Genomic DNA, 12,157 nt, shown 5'->3' on the forward strand with positions numbered 1-12,157 from the left:
ACCATGTTGCTTATTGATGTGTTTTCGATTTGACCATTTTGAACTTAAATGGGACTCTGTTGTATCAAGGAATAAGATATATCTGGCTTTGGCAACACAGACAATATGTGTTCAGTCTCTTTTTGGTTGTGTCCTTTGAATGTGATCGTTGACAATGAGATTAAAATAACCACATAAAAAACTGAAGGCCTTCCAGGTCCAAGTTGATTCTATTTTAAGAAGAGGATGCGTTCGCACCTTGTAGGCACAGTGTTGCAGGCCAGTCTCAGCTCTTCCTCAGATGCAGGGCGTGATGATGCCTGCGAGAAACCGTCATCCTCTGAGTTCTGTGAGTGGTTCAGAGGGATGTAGTCCTTCCCATCCTGAAGGGAAAGAGGAGAACATCAAGACCCAAAAACTCCCCAGAAAACACTTGTTAGTTATTGTTCCTCCAGCAGAACTTACAGGTAGGCTGTTGTCCTGCAGCAGGTCTCCCAGGATCTGAACCAGAGTGGGGAAAGTCGGCCTCTCTTTGGGCTCGCCCTGCCAGCAGGCCAGCATGATGCCGTATCTACCAGCAGAGGACAGCACAGTCACAACAGGAACAACAGACTCCAGAATGGAATCACAAATTTGATCCCGTCTCGTTTCCTAAATGTGCAGGTCAGTTGAAGGATATTTACGAGGAAATTTGCTCTTGGAATTTACTTGATTAGTTAAAGGCATTTAGAGTGATAAATCCTGTTTTACAGCAAAAGCATATTTTTCTTCAAGATGTGGAAGAGAGAGCGAAAGAACTTACATTTCAGGGGAGGCAGTCTCTGGTGATCTCATCCTGACGCCATCTCTCAATCGTTTGCAAAAATCCTCATCAATCTGGACCCCTGGGTACGGAGAGGCACCTGAGGGCGGACAAAAAGAGGGGGAAACTTTAATTAACACATCAGGAACAGAAAAATAACATATCGTGTGTTTGGATAAAAGTGATAAAAATTTACTCTGCTTCTAAAAGTCAACAATACTAATTGTTTTTGGAAGGAACAAACATTTGTAGACACTTTTAAACACAGACACGCCACACTAACTAGATTGAAACTCTGTTCCCGTCTTCATGCAAGATGAGTGTGCTTTGATTTCGACTTTACCGAGTGAAAAGATTTCCCAGAGGAGAACTCCAAAAGACCACACGTCACTCTGACTGGTGTACACTTTGTCAAAGATACTCTCTGGAGCCATCCACTTTAAAGGCAGACGAGCCTGAGAGAACATTAAACCACCAGACAGATTGTACATGATAGGCACATAAACAGAAATGACAGCTGCCATTAAATGTAATCATTGTGTGGGTGGTTACAAAACAAAAAAAAAAAAGGCATGTAATGTTTCCCAGCTGAAAATAGAGTTTGATAATAAACCAGGTGGCTTGAGGTGGTGTGATGATGCCGTACATTGCCTTTCCTGACGTAGTCGGGGTCTTTGTATATGTCTCTGGCAAGGCCGAAGTCACAGATCTTCACGATGTTGTTCTCTGACAGGAGAATGTTCCGCGCTGCCAGGTCTCTGTGGATACACTGTGGATACACACAGGACCACATATACATCATAATCATGCAGTCAGCTGTTTGCGCATATGTTTTGTGTCTGTGTCTGCCCAAGTTTGTAACTGGACTGGACAATGTCTTGGCCAGACTGGGCTCTGTGGAATCATTGCTGGGTTTCTAACACCATTTGCAAAGCTGTCGAGTAACCTTAAACCGTCATGAGTGGCTTGGGGGAGAACGTCTCTCATATCAGAGAGCTGCTCACTATTTGGTTCATGTGAGATGGACTGTAGCAGGAAATGTACCTCATTGTGTTTGGGGTTTGGTAAAATAATAATAATAAGGCATTTTTTAAAGCATCTTTTTAAAGGTTCTGTGAGTTGTTAAGAATCAAATCAGCTCAAAAACAATCTGAAACAATCAAATAACACTGGAGGTGACAGTTTAAACACCTCTCCACTACCTGGGTACTCAAAAAACCCAGTTTACTAAATGACTAATGAAAAATCTCAACTGAATTATTAACCAGTTTAATGGTATCTAATTCAGTCGAGTTTCTTTCAACATCACCATGTACTGACATTGACTAACACATCACTGGTGAATAAATCAAATCAGTAATACGGTGGCTTCTGATAGTTTAAGACTTCGATTAGTCCCTTCAATAAAAGTTGCTCTGAGCAGCTTTGTGCAGAGCTCTAAAAAATAGGAAGGTCTTTACTAGAGCTGCAAAATAGGAGTCCTTTATGTGTAAACTGCTCCAATATATTCAGGGGGAAATACTGCACCTTTATAGTTATGAATGTATTTGACAGATGCAGATACTTTGCAGATTAATACTATGATACATTGTTGTCCATTTAGCTATAAAATAAGCATGAACATGAAAATGCCTCTGACACATTAATACACTGGTATAAATAAACATATAATGTAAGAGAACATCTAAAATACTATAGCAGGGCAAATGAAGCAGTTCATTTGGAAACTGTATATAATAATCTTATTTAAATCCTAAATAGTTTTAGTACACAGAATACTGTAGGAGGGAATTGTACAATGGTCACATGAATCATTTTGATGCACAAAGGACTGAACAGCTGAATGGATTCCACTCATACAGTGCAGTTCTACCTTAAAAAAATAAAGCACGTTATAATTTGCCTTTCAATCCCCCATTCACACATACCTGATGGTTGTAGAGACATGATAGAAGGAGCCAGAGGACTGAACCCACTGCAGCACCTGAGCCACAGCTGCCCCCACATCAGTGATCCAGACTACAACCCACTGCCTCTGAGGCTAACCTCTGCTCACCAGTTACCACAGATCATTCACTGATTGTCGACATTGCGGTGCGGACAATTAACCTTTCTAGAGGCCAGGAACTCCATCCCACGAGCCACCTGGAAACTGTAGCAAATCAAATCTTCTATCGTCAGAGGAGTTTTCCACAAGTCCTCCACTGGATAGAGAAGAAGAGAAGACAAGGTTGGTCATGGAGAGAAAAGAACACAAAGATATTGTTTTTGTGGGATGAAGAGAAAAATAATGTGACTGAAGAATGACTCACTTTTCTCCACAGCAGGACTCTGAGTGGACGCGTTGGACGATGGACTCTGAGGACCGGTGAGTGGGGAGGAGGACGGAGAAGGTGGCTGACGAGCTCTTTGGTCCATCTGACCCGCTTCAATCATCCGCCTCATCTGGCTCTGGGTTTTCGGAGAGCGATCCTGAGTGAGGAGACAGCTCAGTGCATCACCTCCAAAATCAATATAAAAAAGCAGTTTCGTAACGCATGTGTCATTGTGAACTGAATGAACAAATTGAAAGTAAGAGTCTCTCTGAAGACAAAGCAGAACAAACACAGAAGTGTATAAATTGCATGAGTTTCTTTTGATACCCTGTAGGGGAGAAAGAACTCTCTCTTGGCTCGTAGGAAGTTGGACAGATTCCCATACTTGCAGTATTCCACTATCACCATCAGCGGACCTGGTGATACAGACGCTTTAATGTTATCTCTGTCAACAAGGCTTCAAAAGTTTCAGCATGTTACATTGCTTTCACTTGAAAGAAACCAGGAAAACGATTTCTCTCCTCATTCTTCTTTCCAGCCATATTTAAAATAGTGAGGGGCTGAGTATTTCCTGCCAGGCTGCTTTTGTTTAGGATAAACCTTTTCAGATGTACCCCCCACAAAAGTGTGCTGTGTAGGTCAAAATTATTAAAAGGCAGCTGCTTTACATCTCCTTTGGTTTGCTCAACATTTCTTAGAAAAATAAATTTCACACTGAACTGGACAAACAGCAGAGCTGAAATGAAGTCAAACTGCACATGTATGTTCATGGGAAATTTTAAAATATCTCCAAAATAAAACTTTCAGAACTACAGTGACAAAGAAGATGATCAAATTATATTGCAGTGACAATTTTATATTCATTTTTCACAGGGTGTTCACATTATTTTGTCTACACCCGGTGCAGTGAAATTGGCATATTGATCAGCTTTGGTGATTCGGTCCATCAATTTGCAATTTAAATGAAGTGTTTAAACACGTCAACCTTTTCCAACACTAACTATGAATTTGTCAGTCTGTGTACTCACCATTTGGTTTGGTGCAGGCTCCTAACAGGTTCACTACGTTCAGATGGTTCCCGATGTGAATCAGAATCTTTAACTCGGACATCAAGGCTTTGTGCTCACTGGCTGTGGCTCCGTCTGTAACACATCCCCGCAAAGTGATATTTCATTCATAAAACACATCTTATTGTGTATATTTGCAAGAGCTTATTTTACGTGCTCATTTAATAAATCATATGGGACTCAAACTGTACTGCACATACATATAGCAAAGCTATTTAGCTAACTCTTAGGCTTACAAAGTATCCGACAATACTCATATGCATACAGTAAATATACAAAGCCAAATCCCACCCTTCAGCATCTTGACAGCCACGGTGTCCAAACTGTTGCTCTTGCTGATGCCGTAGATTGATGCTTCAATTACTTTTCCGAAGGCACCGTGGCCTAAAACCTTTCCTGTGTCAGGGGAAAGAACAGAGCAACAAAACATTCATGCTCGTTGATCTATGCAGGCTCGGGTTTTGTCTCAATGGAGTACACAAACAGTTGTGATAGGGAAGCATTTGCCAACCGTAAATGCATATCACATCCTCAGAGACAAGGGGGAAGAATCAGAATATCAATTGCAGCGTTTGGAAAACAACATGTCCCAATAAGTTGCTGTCGCGGAACAGATGCTTTTCATTGGGGCATTTTTAAAAAGCTGTTCTGGGAATAAGCACATATTTAACATTAGCACTTTACTTGGCAGCAGTCTGCCTAGCTGGCTGGCATCCAAAGTCATGGCATTAGGGATTCTGGAAATGGAAAAGCAATTCAGTTTCATCCATCTATTTGTCCTCACACACGCCCGCATATGTCCTCACGCGCACCTCCCTCTCGTATGCTCCTCCGCCATCCATCCATCCATCCATCCATCCAGCCATCCATCCATCCAGCCATCCTCTGTAACTCACCCAGTCTGAGTCTGTCTCTGGAGATCTCCCACTCAGATGAGTCATAGGGCAGGTATTCACACTGCTCATCCAGGGGCACTTCCCCCGGGTCCATGATGATCGACAGATAGCCTGTCTTTATGTCTGCCGGGTTAACCTGAAGTTCAGGTGAGAGAGGGGGCCAGTGTAAGTGAGGAAATCAGAGATCAGGATGGTCAGAGGAAAATGACGATTGTAAAGAAAGTGGTGGACACAGAGCAATAAAAAAAAAGGTTAGACAAACATGATGGTCCATGTTGAGGGAATGATTACTGTAGTATGTTATGACAGAAGTCCTTTTTGAAAATGTTTGCAGGCATTAATATGTTACTATGTTGTTTAAATCCATTTTGGACAGTTTTTTTTATTACTAAAAGGGAGTGAAACGATTTCTGGAGAAATCGTTTCACTCCCTTTTCTGGAGAAATCTTTTAGCTGCTCTTTGCCCCAACTGGCTGAAGGGTCCCATCTGTGTTTGACTGACAGCAGCTGGGAGGCAAGAGACAAACAAACTGTACTGTGTTGTGTCTTAAAGGCCACTGACAGACAGATAGTGTGTTGTTGAAGAGAAGACCACATTAGTATCTAAATGGACTGATGTGATTTTTGCAGAGTAGATGCTATTTGACATGCTGCAGCAAATCAGCTTATTAGCTACCTGTCCTGCAAAGGGACATTAGCAGTGCACGCCAGCTAATGGTGCACATGGTGCTCCATGTGTGTCCACAGTGAATGTGTTCAGTTACAATAATGAGTTTTACGTCACTTGTGTTTTGGCAGCACTCAAAACTCGTATAAACGGTGATAGCAGAAAATAGATTAAAAGATTAAAAATATTCGACAAGTTGCATTTAAGTACATACAGCATAAGTAAAATGTGGCTGAAACACCTCCTGAGTAGACATGGCATAATTTTTTATAAGAAAACTTTAACAGGAAAGTCAGTGTGACCAATGACAGAACAAGAACATAACTCTTTTATGCAAATATAGTTTAAAAGAATGTAATAGACGAAGATGGAGAACTAACAGTATTCTGATTAGTCTTTTCAATGCAAAACATGTGAATCCAAATCATTTAAAATATAAATGTTTCCCTATGTATCTTTGAGTTTCTCTCAAAGAAGAAAATAGGACATGTGACTTCCTGCTGCGGCATATTTTAAAAAAAGCAATTTAATTTCAATTATACGTTAACATGTAATTTTGGCAACTGACATTCTTTTTGTGCTGAAGAGATGGCAATCTAAGTTATGTCAAAACAAACATACTGCAAAAATGTTTTCCGATATGCTAAAATTTTTATTGTGGTACTTTGTCAAACATTTGAATTTCCTGAAAGGTATTCAGTATTGACTATTTTCTGGTTTGAAATAGCTGCAGAATGTGACAAACCTACCAAATTTAGAAGCAGAACTATTGACAGATGTGAGAAAAAAACAACTAATTGCCTAATTAATTTGATAATTGCAGCACCGCCTCGCTAATTACGCCAGAGCAACTGTGTGACATGATCTCACAAATGACCAAGTGAGGAAAAATAAACTGCAATTGGAGCCTCATTATGAAGGTGCCTGTTGTTATGCCTAATAGCAGTAAACGACTAATTGGACTGACTGAGAGCAGATACAGTATCAGTGACTCTCTCAGGGTGTAAATTACAGACTATCTCTGAGATTAAACAGACGCCAACAGGCAAATTGTGAGTCAGTGGTCACAGTGTCTCCGTCACAGTCTGCCGGTTTCTCTCTCAAACACCCAAATGCAGACACAACGAAATGTGATGTCCTCTGACCCGTTTCACATTGCAGAAGATGAGGATGAGTAAGGCCCAGAAGAAAACAGCGATGACTCCGGTCCCGATGAGGATTACAATCTCCACACTGGCCTTGTCACTTGAACCTTAGCAGAAAGAAAGGGACAAAAAAAAAAAAAGAGTCACTTTTAGATGCACATCTTTTGAAAACCTCTCTATCCTGTCACATGTCTTACTTTTTACCAACTATAGGGGGCGCTGCATTACAAAGTATTTGCCCCAGCTTTCTGGCCAGCTGCTCACACCAAATCTTTAGGTTAAATCAATATGCAAATCAGACATTTACTAATTTTTTTTTTCCATTCTTCATTAAACCACTTCAAGCAAAGCCATTAAATTATTTATTCTCAATACAAAATGCTCCAGCAGTCAATGAGTTTGATTATATAGTGGAGAGCTGTGCATAACAAAAGCACAAAACCTACAGCTGCAGTGAAAGTGCGAGAGGTGAATGACAAAAATCTGTGACCTGCACATTTTGGTGGTGAAGATGAGAGTTCCCGGGCAACTGTGATTTCAGGCTTGAGTACACTCGACAGACCACATGTTAGTGGAGAGAGTGAATGAGTAGATTCAGGTGTCCCTTTCTTTGTGTGTGTGTGTGTGTGTGTGTGTGTGTGTGTGTGTGTGTGTGTGTGTGTGTGTGTGTGTGCGCGCGTGCGTGCGTGCGTGCGTGCGTGCGTGCGTGTGCGCGTGTGTGCGTCTGTCTCACCGATGACTCTGACAGCAGCTGAGGAGTGGACACAGCCCCGCTGGTTGCAGGCGGTGCAAGTGTAAAGACCGGCGTCCTCCTCTCGAATGCGTTGGATACTCAGCGTGCGGTTTGAATCCTGCAACTGGATCCCTGCAGAGAGAGCACGGGGTGATTGGTGAAACGCACACACACTCGAGCCCATATTTCAACAGGCTGTGAAACAATGCGCTGTGACTTGGCGCTAATCCTTCACCTCTCACATCATAAATTAAGCAACATTTTCAACAACATTCTCGCCACACCTATGGACTTCAATCAATCCTATTCATTTATAATTCCATCGCCCTGTGGTTTGAGCCGCATGTCACAGCAGCCCCCTCTGTGAACCCAAAGCATCAGCTGTCACACTGACCCACCCCGCCCTTTTATCTCCTGCAGATGTTAAGAAGAGACACACACTGAGAAAGCTAATGAGCCTTGTCTCTCGGCCTGCAGGTTTTCTGTGTGTGTGTGTGTGTGTGTGTGTGTGTGTGTGTGGTTGTGCGCGCGCGCGCGTGTGTGTGCGTGTGTGTGTGTGTGTGTGTGTGTGTGTGTGTGTGTGTGTGTGTGTGTGTGTGTGTGTGTGTGTGTGTGTGCCCGTTTTGGCTTTTCATAGCTGGATTGACATTTATCTTGATGAACTGCAACATCTGCCAAAAGTTGCTGGTATCTGGGTAAATATCAACAAGACATAATGTGTATGTTCTTCAATGTTTGAGTCAGATTTTAATGGTAACTTACCGGATCTGAATAACCTCGAGGGAAAACACAAGTCCTGCCACATTACGTTCCAGAGGGGGAAAACTTTCTGAGTGTGTGTGTATGTGTGGCTGCTGTGCTGGCAGGTGGGCGGTTGCACTGTTGTGTAAATGTGGTGTATCACCTGTGTGGGTGTATTCATGCACCTGACATTTGGTGGAGAGGCTGGTTGTCTTTGAACCAGGAGAGACGGGGCAGAGGTCTGCCCTCCACGTCACATTCCATCCGCAGAGACTCAGTCACATTCACAGTCTGGTTGGTGAGGCTGCGCTTATACCGAGGTGCCTCCAGAGCTGCCGAGGGAGATGGAGGCCAAAAGACAGAGACAGCGTGGCGGGAGTGGGGGGTGGGGGAGTGAAATCAACACTATGACTTGTCTGCACTGATTTCAACAGTGTGATATCAACTCAAGGGCTATAAATGCACATGATATTTATCAAACGGTCTCATAGGATTAAAAAAAAAGGGCACGAAAAACCCATTGAAATGTACATTTGTCCTCTGTGCACTGATGCGAGGTTAGACAGTACACAAAATGAAGGGGGCATGAATTTGTTTGTGCATTTCAGCCCTGCAGCGTCTCGCCTATGTTTTCTGTCACTACATATTGATGCTGTACAAACACCAGGCACTTCCTGTGCATATCGTGTACATGTGGGTATTGAGCTGCGTGGGCACCTCTTTGTGAGTGTGTGTATTATTAAGCTTCCAGTATCAGCATCGTCTTCATAGTGACCTATGTGTGTTTCCATTGCCACGCGTTGAGCTTTTCTCTATAATTAGCTGTGGTTAGAGTGACTGTGTTTTATGCCAGTTGATGTGTGCATGTGTTTATCTCGAGCTGTTATCTCCATTATCCCTCACCTTTGACGGAGATGTATCTGAACAGGCACTGTTTCTCCCCGCTGCGCCTGCTCTGAGCTTCGCATACGTAATGACCCTCGTCCTGCAGCTGGATGGAGTTGATGGTGAAGTCCAAGACCCAGCTGTTGGAGGGCTCCTGGAAGGAGAGCTGGCCGTCAAGCAGGTCAGCGTATAAGTGCACGCTCCTGCAGTCGAGCTCCTGGGACTTTCCCTGCTCGTCCTGCAGGGCCCGGGGGTCAAGGCGGTACCACTGCAGCTGCTCGTAGGTGTAGTTGTCAGCGCTGCAGCAGAGAGAAACTCTCTCCTGCTCCAGGGGATTCTCTGTGGGCTGGACATCCACACTGAAGCCCTCAGGAATGGCTTTGAAGAGGAGAGAGAGGCAGGTAGGATGTTATGGATACTTTCTTGAGTTTTGTATTGCACATTAATCAAATATATTCCTTAAAACAACAAAAAGACAATTTCTCACATAAATCCAGAGCAATGACATGCAGATAGAACCAGTATTTGCTTTAAGCTCATCAGTAAAATGGAAGACAGTGAAATTTGGTTTGTGGGGTGACAACATTTAAAAATTCAGCAGCAACATTAGTCCCTGTTAGCCTGGATAACCTGCAGACCAACTCCACTGTGAGCAGTTTTCTTTGGCATGAAAGTCTTATGAGGCAGTGGGCAAAGCATATCAAACTTAAGACTGCATTTTTCTTGGTTGACATTTTTTGGTTGCTTTAAAAGTGGCTGACAAAATTCTTCCCAAACTCTGCTCGTACCTTCCTGTAGCAGTAGATCTGAACTGACAAGTCTCTCCACCAAATACTGTATAAATATTTTAAAAGGAATACGATTTTTTTTATTCTTATAGAAAAAAATGTGAAGGTTTGGTTTTCAACAGCAGGCTGTAAATAATATTTATACAGTAAATATTTCTATAAAGTATTTCTATAGGCTTACTGATCAAAGAAACGCAGATACAGAAATACATCGTCACTTCGAACAGAACAGAACTATTTACGGTCCCTTGACCTGTTGGGCCCATCTCTTTGTGACTGAGAAACCAATTCAGTAAACCATTCACGTTATTTGGTAGAAAGTAAAGTGCTGATTTAAATTCTAAATCAATTTTTTTTTATTGCTGTGAGCATCATAAATTCTCTTCACCTCCATTGTAATTAGTTAAAAGCTAAATCCACAAAGACAGATCTTGTATTTCTTTGAATTATCCGCCTGGCTACATGCTGAAGCCCTGGTGGGGATTTGGGGGTAAATCTGTAAATTATTCCGTGTTTGTGTGAAATCTAACCCGACATACTCACTGGTTACATAGAAGTAGATGAGACGCTCATCCTTGCCCACTTTGTTTTCAGCTGAACACTTGTACATGATGGAAACACTGGCATTGCGAATCTGAAGCCTGCTCACTATCTGTGAGGAGAGGAAGGGAGGATGAAACTTAAAATAATCTGTAAGAAACACACATATTTTAAAAGGAAGTGCGGATGGCTGTCATGCAATTCTCTATGAGTTCACGCAAAACACATTTTTCTGTTGACAGGCAGACAAGAAGCAAACTCACTCAGGTGTAAATGAAAAAAACAGGACGTTTGCGTGTGTGAGCATGTGTTTGTGCTCATGTGATAATTTCCTCTTATGGCGGTGGTTTATAAATGCACGTGCATCTGGATGTGTTTATAATCAGTCAGTACAGGAAGTCTGTAGAGGAAGACTGTTCTAAATATTTCTACTGTGGAAATGGCTCTTGATTGACAAATTTTGTTATGGAGCACAGAATTTGGGACACTTACATAAAAACATCACAGTTCATGGATAAGTCTGCTTACGTAAATGTCCTCATTTCTAGGTTATGTCCTAATCACGTTCTGTAATTTCTTTCTACATAATCACATTATAATATTATTCATTTTAGGATTTATGAAAAGATACTTTAGGTCTGCCCATACAAAGACATTAACAATCACAACAAGCTATAATGAACCTTTTTTCGTCCATCCACCACTTCGACAGACTTCTCAATAGTTTCAATTTCATTCATGGCATTTTCCAAGGTAATGCCCTGCCAGTTTTGACAGTCTGCAATCCTGTCACTCCTGCCCTTCCTGTCTCGTCGGACTCTGGAAAGAAGCACAGACACATTCATGACATCACCCCTCATTGACATGTACAGCAGACACTGGGCCAAATTCAGAAGCACCCCAACCATAGCCCGAGACTTTATGAGAATGTTTTATCCATACACTGGATTACATTTTCAGATCAGCTTGTATGCCAAAGCTGAGGCAATTATGCCAAGTGTCCTGGCAACTAATGGAAAAACTACGGTATACATTTTTAATATTATGATCCACAGTGTGAACATGCATTATAGCAGAACTAACGAAACATGAAACTGAATTTTATTTAGCAATTTCTCCTGAATGCAACTACTCTACATTACAGGAAGATAATCAGGGCCAGTTTCATTTTTACTATCTACATAATCTACAAACCTTATACATGTCATAAATAAATCAATAATAATAATACATAAATATCATTATAGATAGACATAAATAACTCAATCTGAAGAACACTGTCGATTTGGATTTCCTCATAATATTTTATTGACAACAAACAACCCTGACTTTCCTCTACTACTATCAGGTCACATTTTTAAATTGTACAACACTTTGGATTGTGAACAAATTTTATAGCAAGCTAACATGCTAAATTATGATAAGTTAAACATGTTAAACATTATACCTGCTTCAATTAAACAATCAAAATGTCATTCAACATTGTGGTTGTGAGAATGTTAGCATACTGAGTGAGAGTGTAAGAATTATATACCTGGTAGTGTGAAAAAGACATTGAAATAACATTGAGATCATAACAGGCAGATAAACTCGCAGCTA

General features: G+C 41.6%; 1 protein-coding gene across 2 annotated transcripts in view; it reads right to left on the minus strand.

Moving 5' to 3' along the window:
• The window catches only part of flt4 (fms related receptor tyrosine kinase 4), a 42,994-nt gene that overhangs the window by 2,752 nt on the left and 28,085 nt on the right, over positions 1-12,157 (minus strand). For both annotated transcript variants that reach the window (XM_069171033.1, XM_069171032.1), the window contains exons 11-27: positions 11,242-11,377; positions 10,562-10,670; positions 9,249-9,608; positions 8,531-8,677; positions 7,605-7,736; positions 6,872-6,978; positions 5,060-5,195; positions 4,455-4,559; positions 4,125-4,238; positions 3,424-3,512; positions 3,094-3,253; positions 2,891-2,985; positions 1,428-1,550; positions 1,125-1,236; positions 782-881; positions 445-550; positions 238-362 (exon numbers count right to left, since the gene is read on the minus strand). In XM_069171033.1, the coding sequence (XP_069027134.1) occupies positions 238-362; positions 445-550; positions 782-881; positions 1,125-1,236; positions 1,428-1,550; positions 2,891-2,985; positions 3,094-3,253; positions 3,424-3,512; positions 4,125-4,238; positions 4,455-4,559; positions 5,060-5,195; positions 6,872-6,978; positions 7,605-7,736; positions 8,531-8,677; positions 9,249-9,608; positions 10,562-10,670; positions 11,242-11,377 (2,256 nt within the window). The remainder of the gene's footprint in view (positions 1-237; positions 363-444; positions 551-781; positions 882-1,124; positions 1,237-1,427; positions 1,551-2,890; positions 2,986-3,093; positions 3,254-3,423; positions 3,513-4,124; positions 4,239-4,454; positions 4,560-5,059; positions 5,196-6,871; positions 6,979-7,604; positions 7,737-8,530; positions 8,678-9,248; positions 9,609-10,561; positions 10,671-11,241; positions 11,378-12,157) is intronic.

Source organism: Embiotoca jacksoni, unplaced genomic scaffold (genome assembly GCF_022577435.1).
Source record: "Embiotoca jacksoni isolate LCO1_2020_lvr unplaced genomic scaffold, fEmbJac1.0.p SCAF_5, whole genome shotgun sequence".
NCBI lineage: Eukaryota > Metazoa > Chordata > Actinopteri > Embiotocidae > Embiotoca > Embiotoca jacksoni.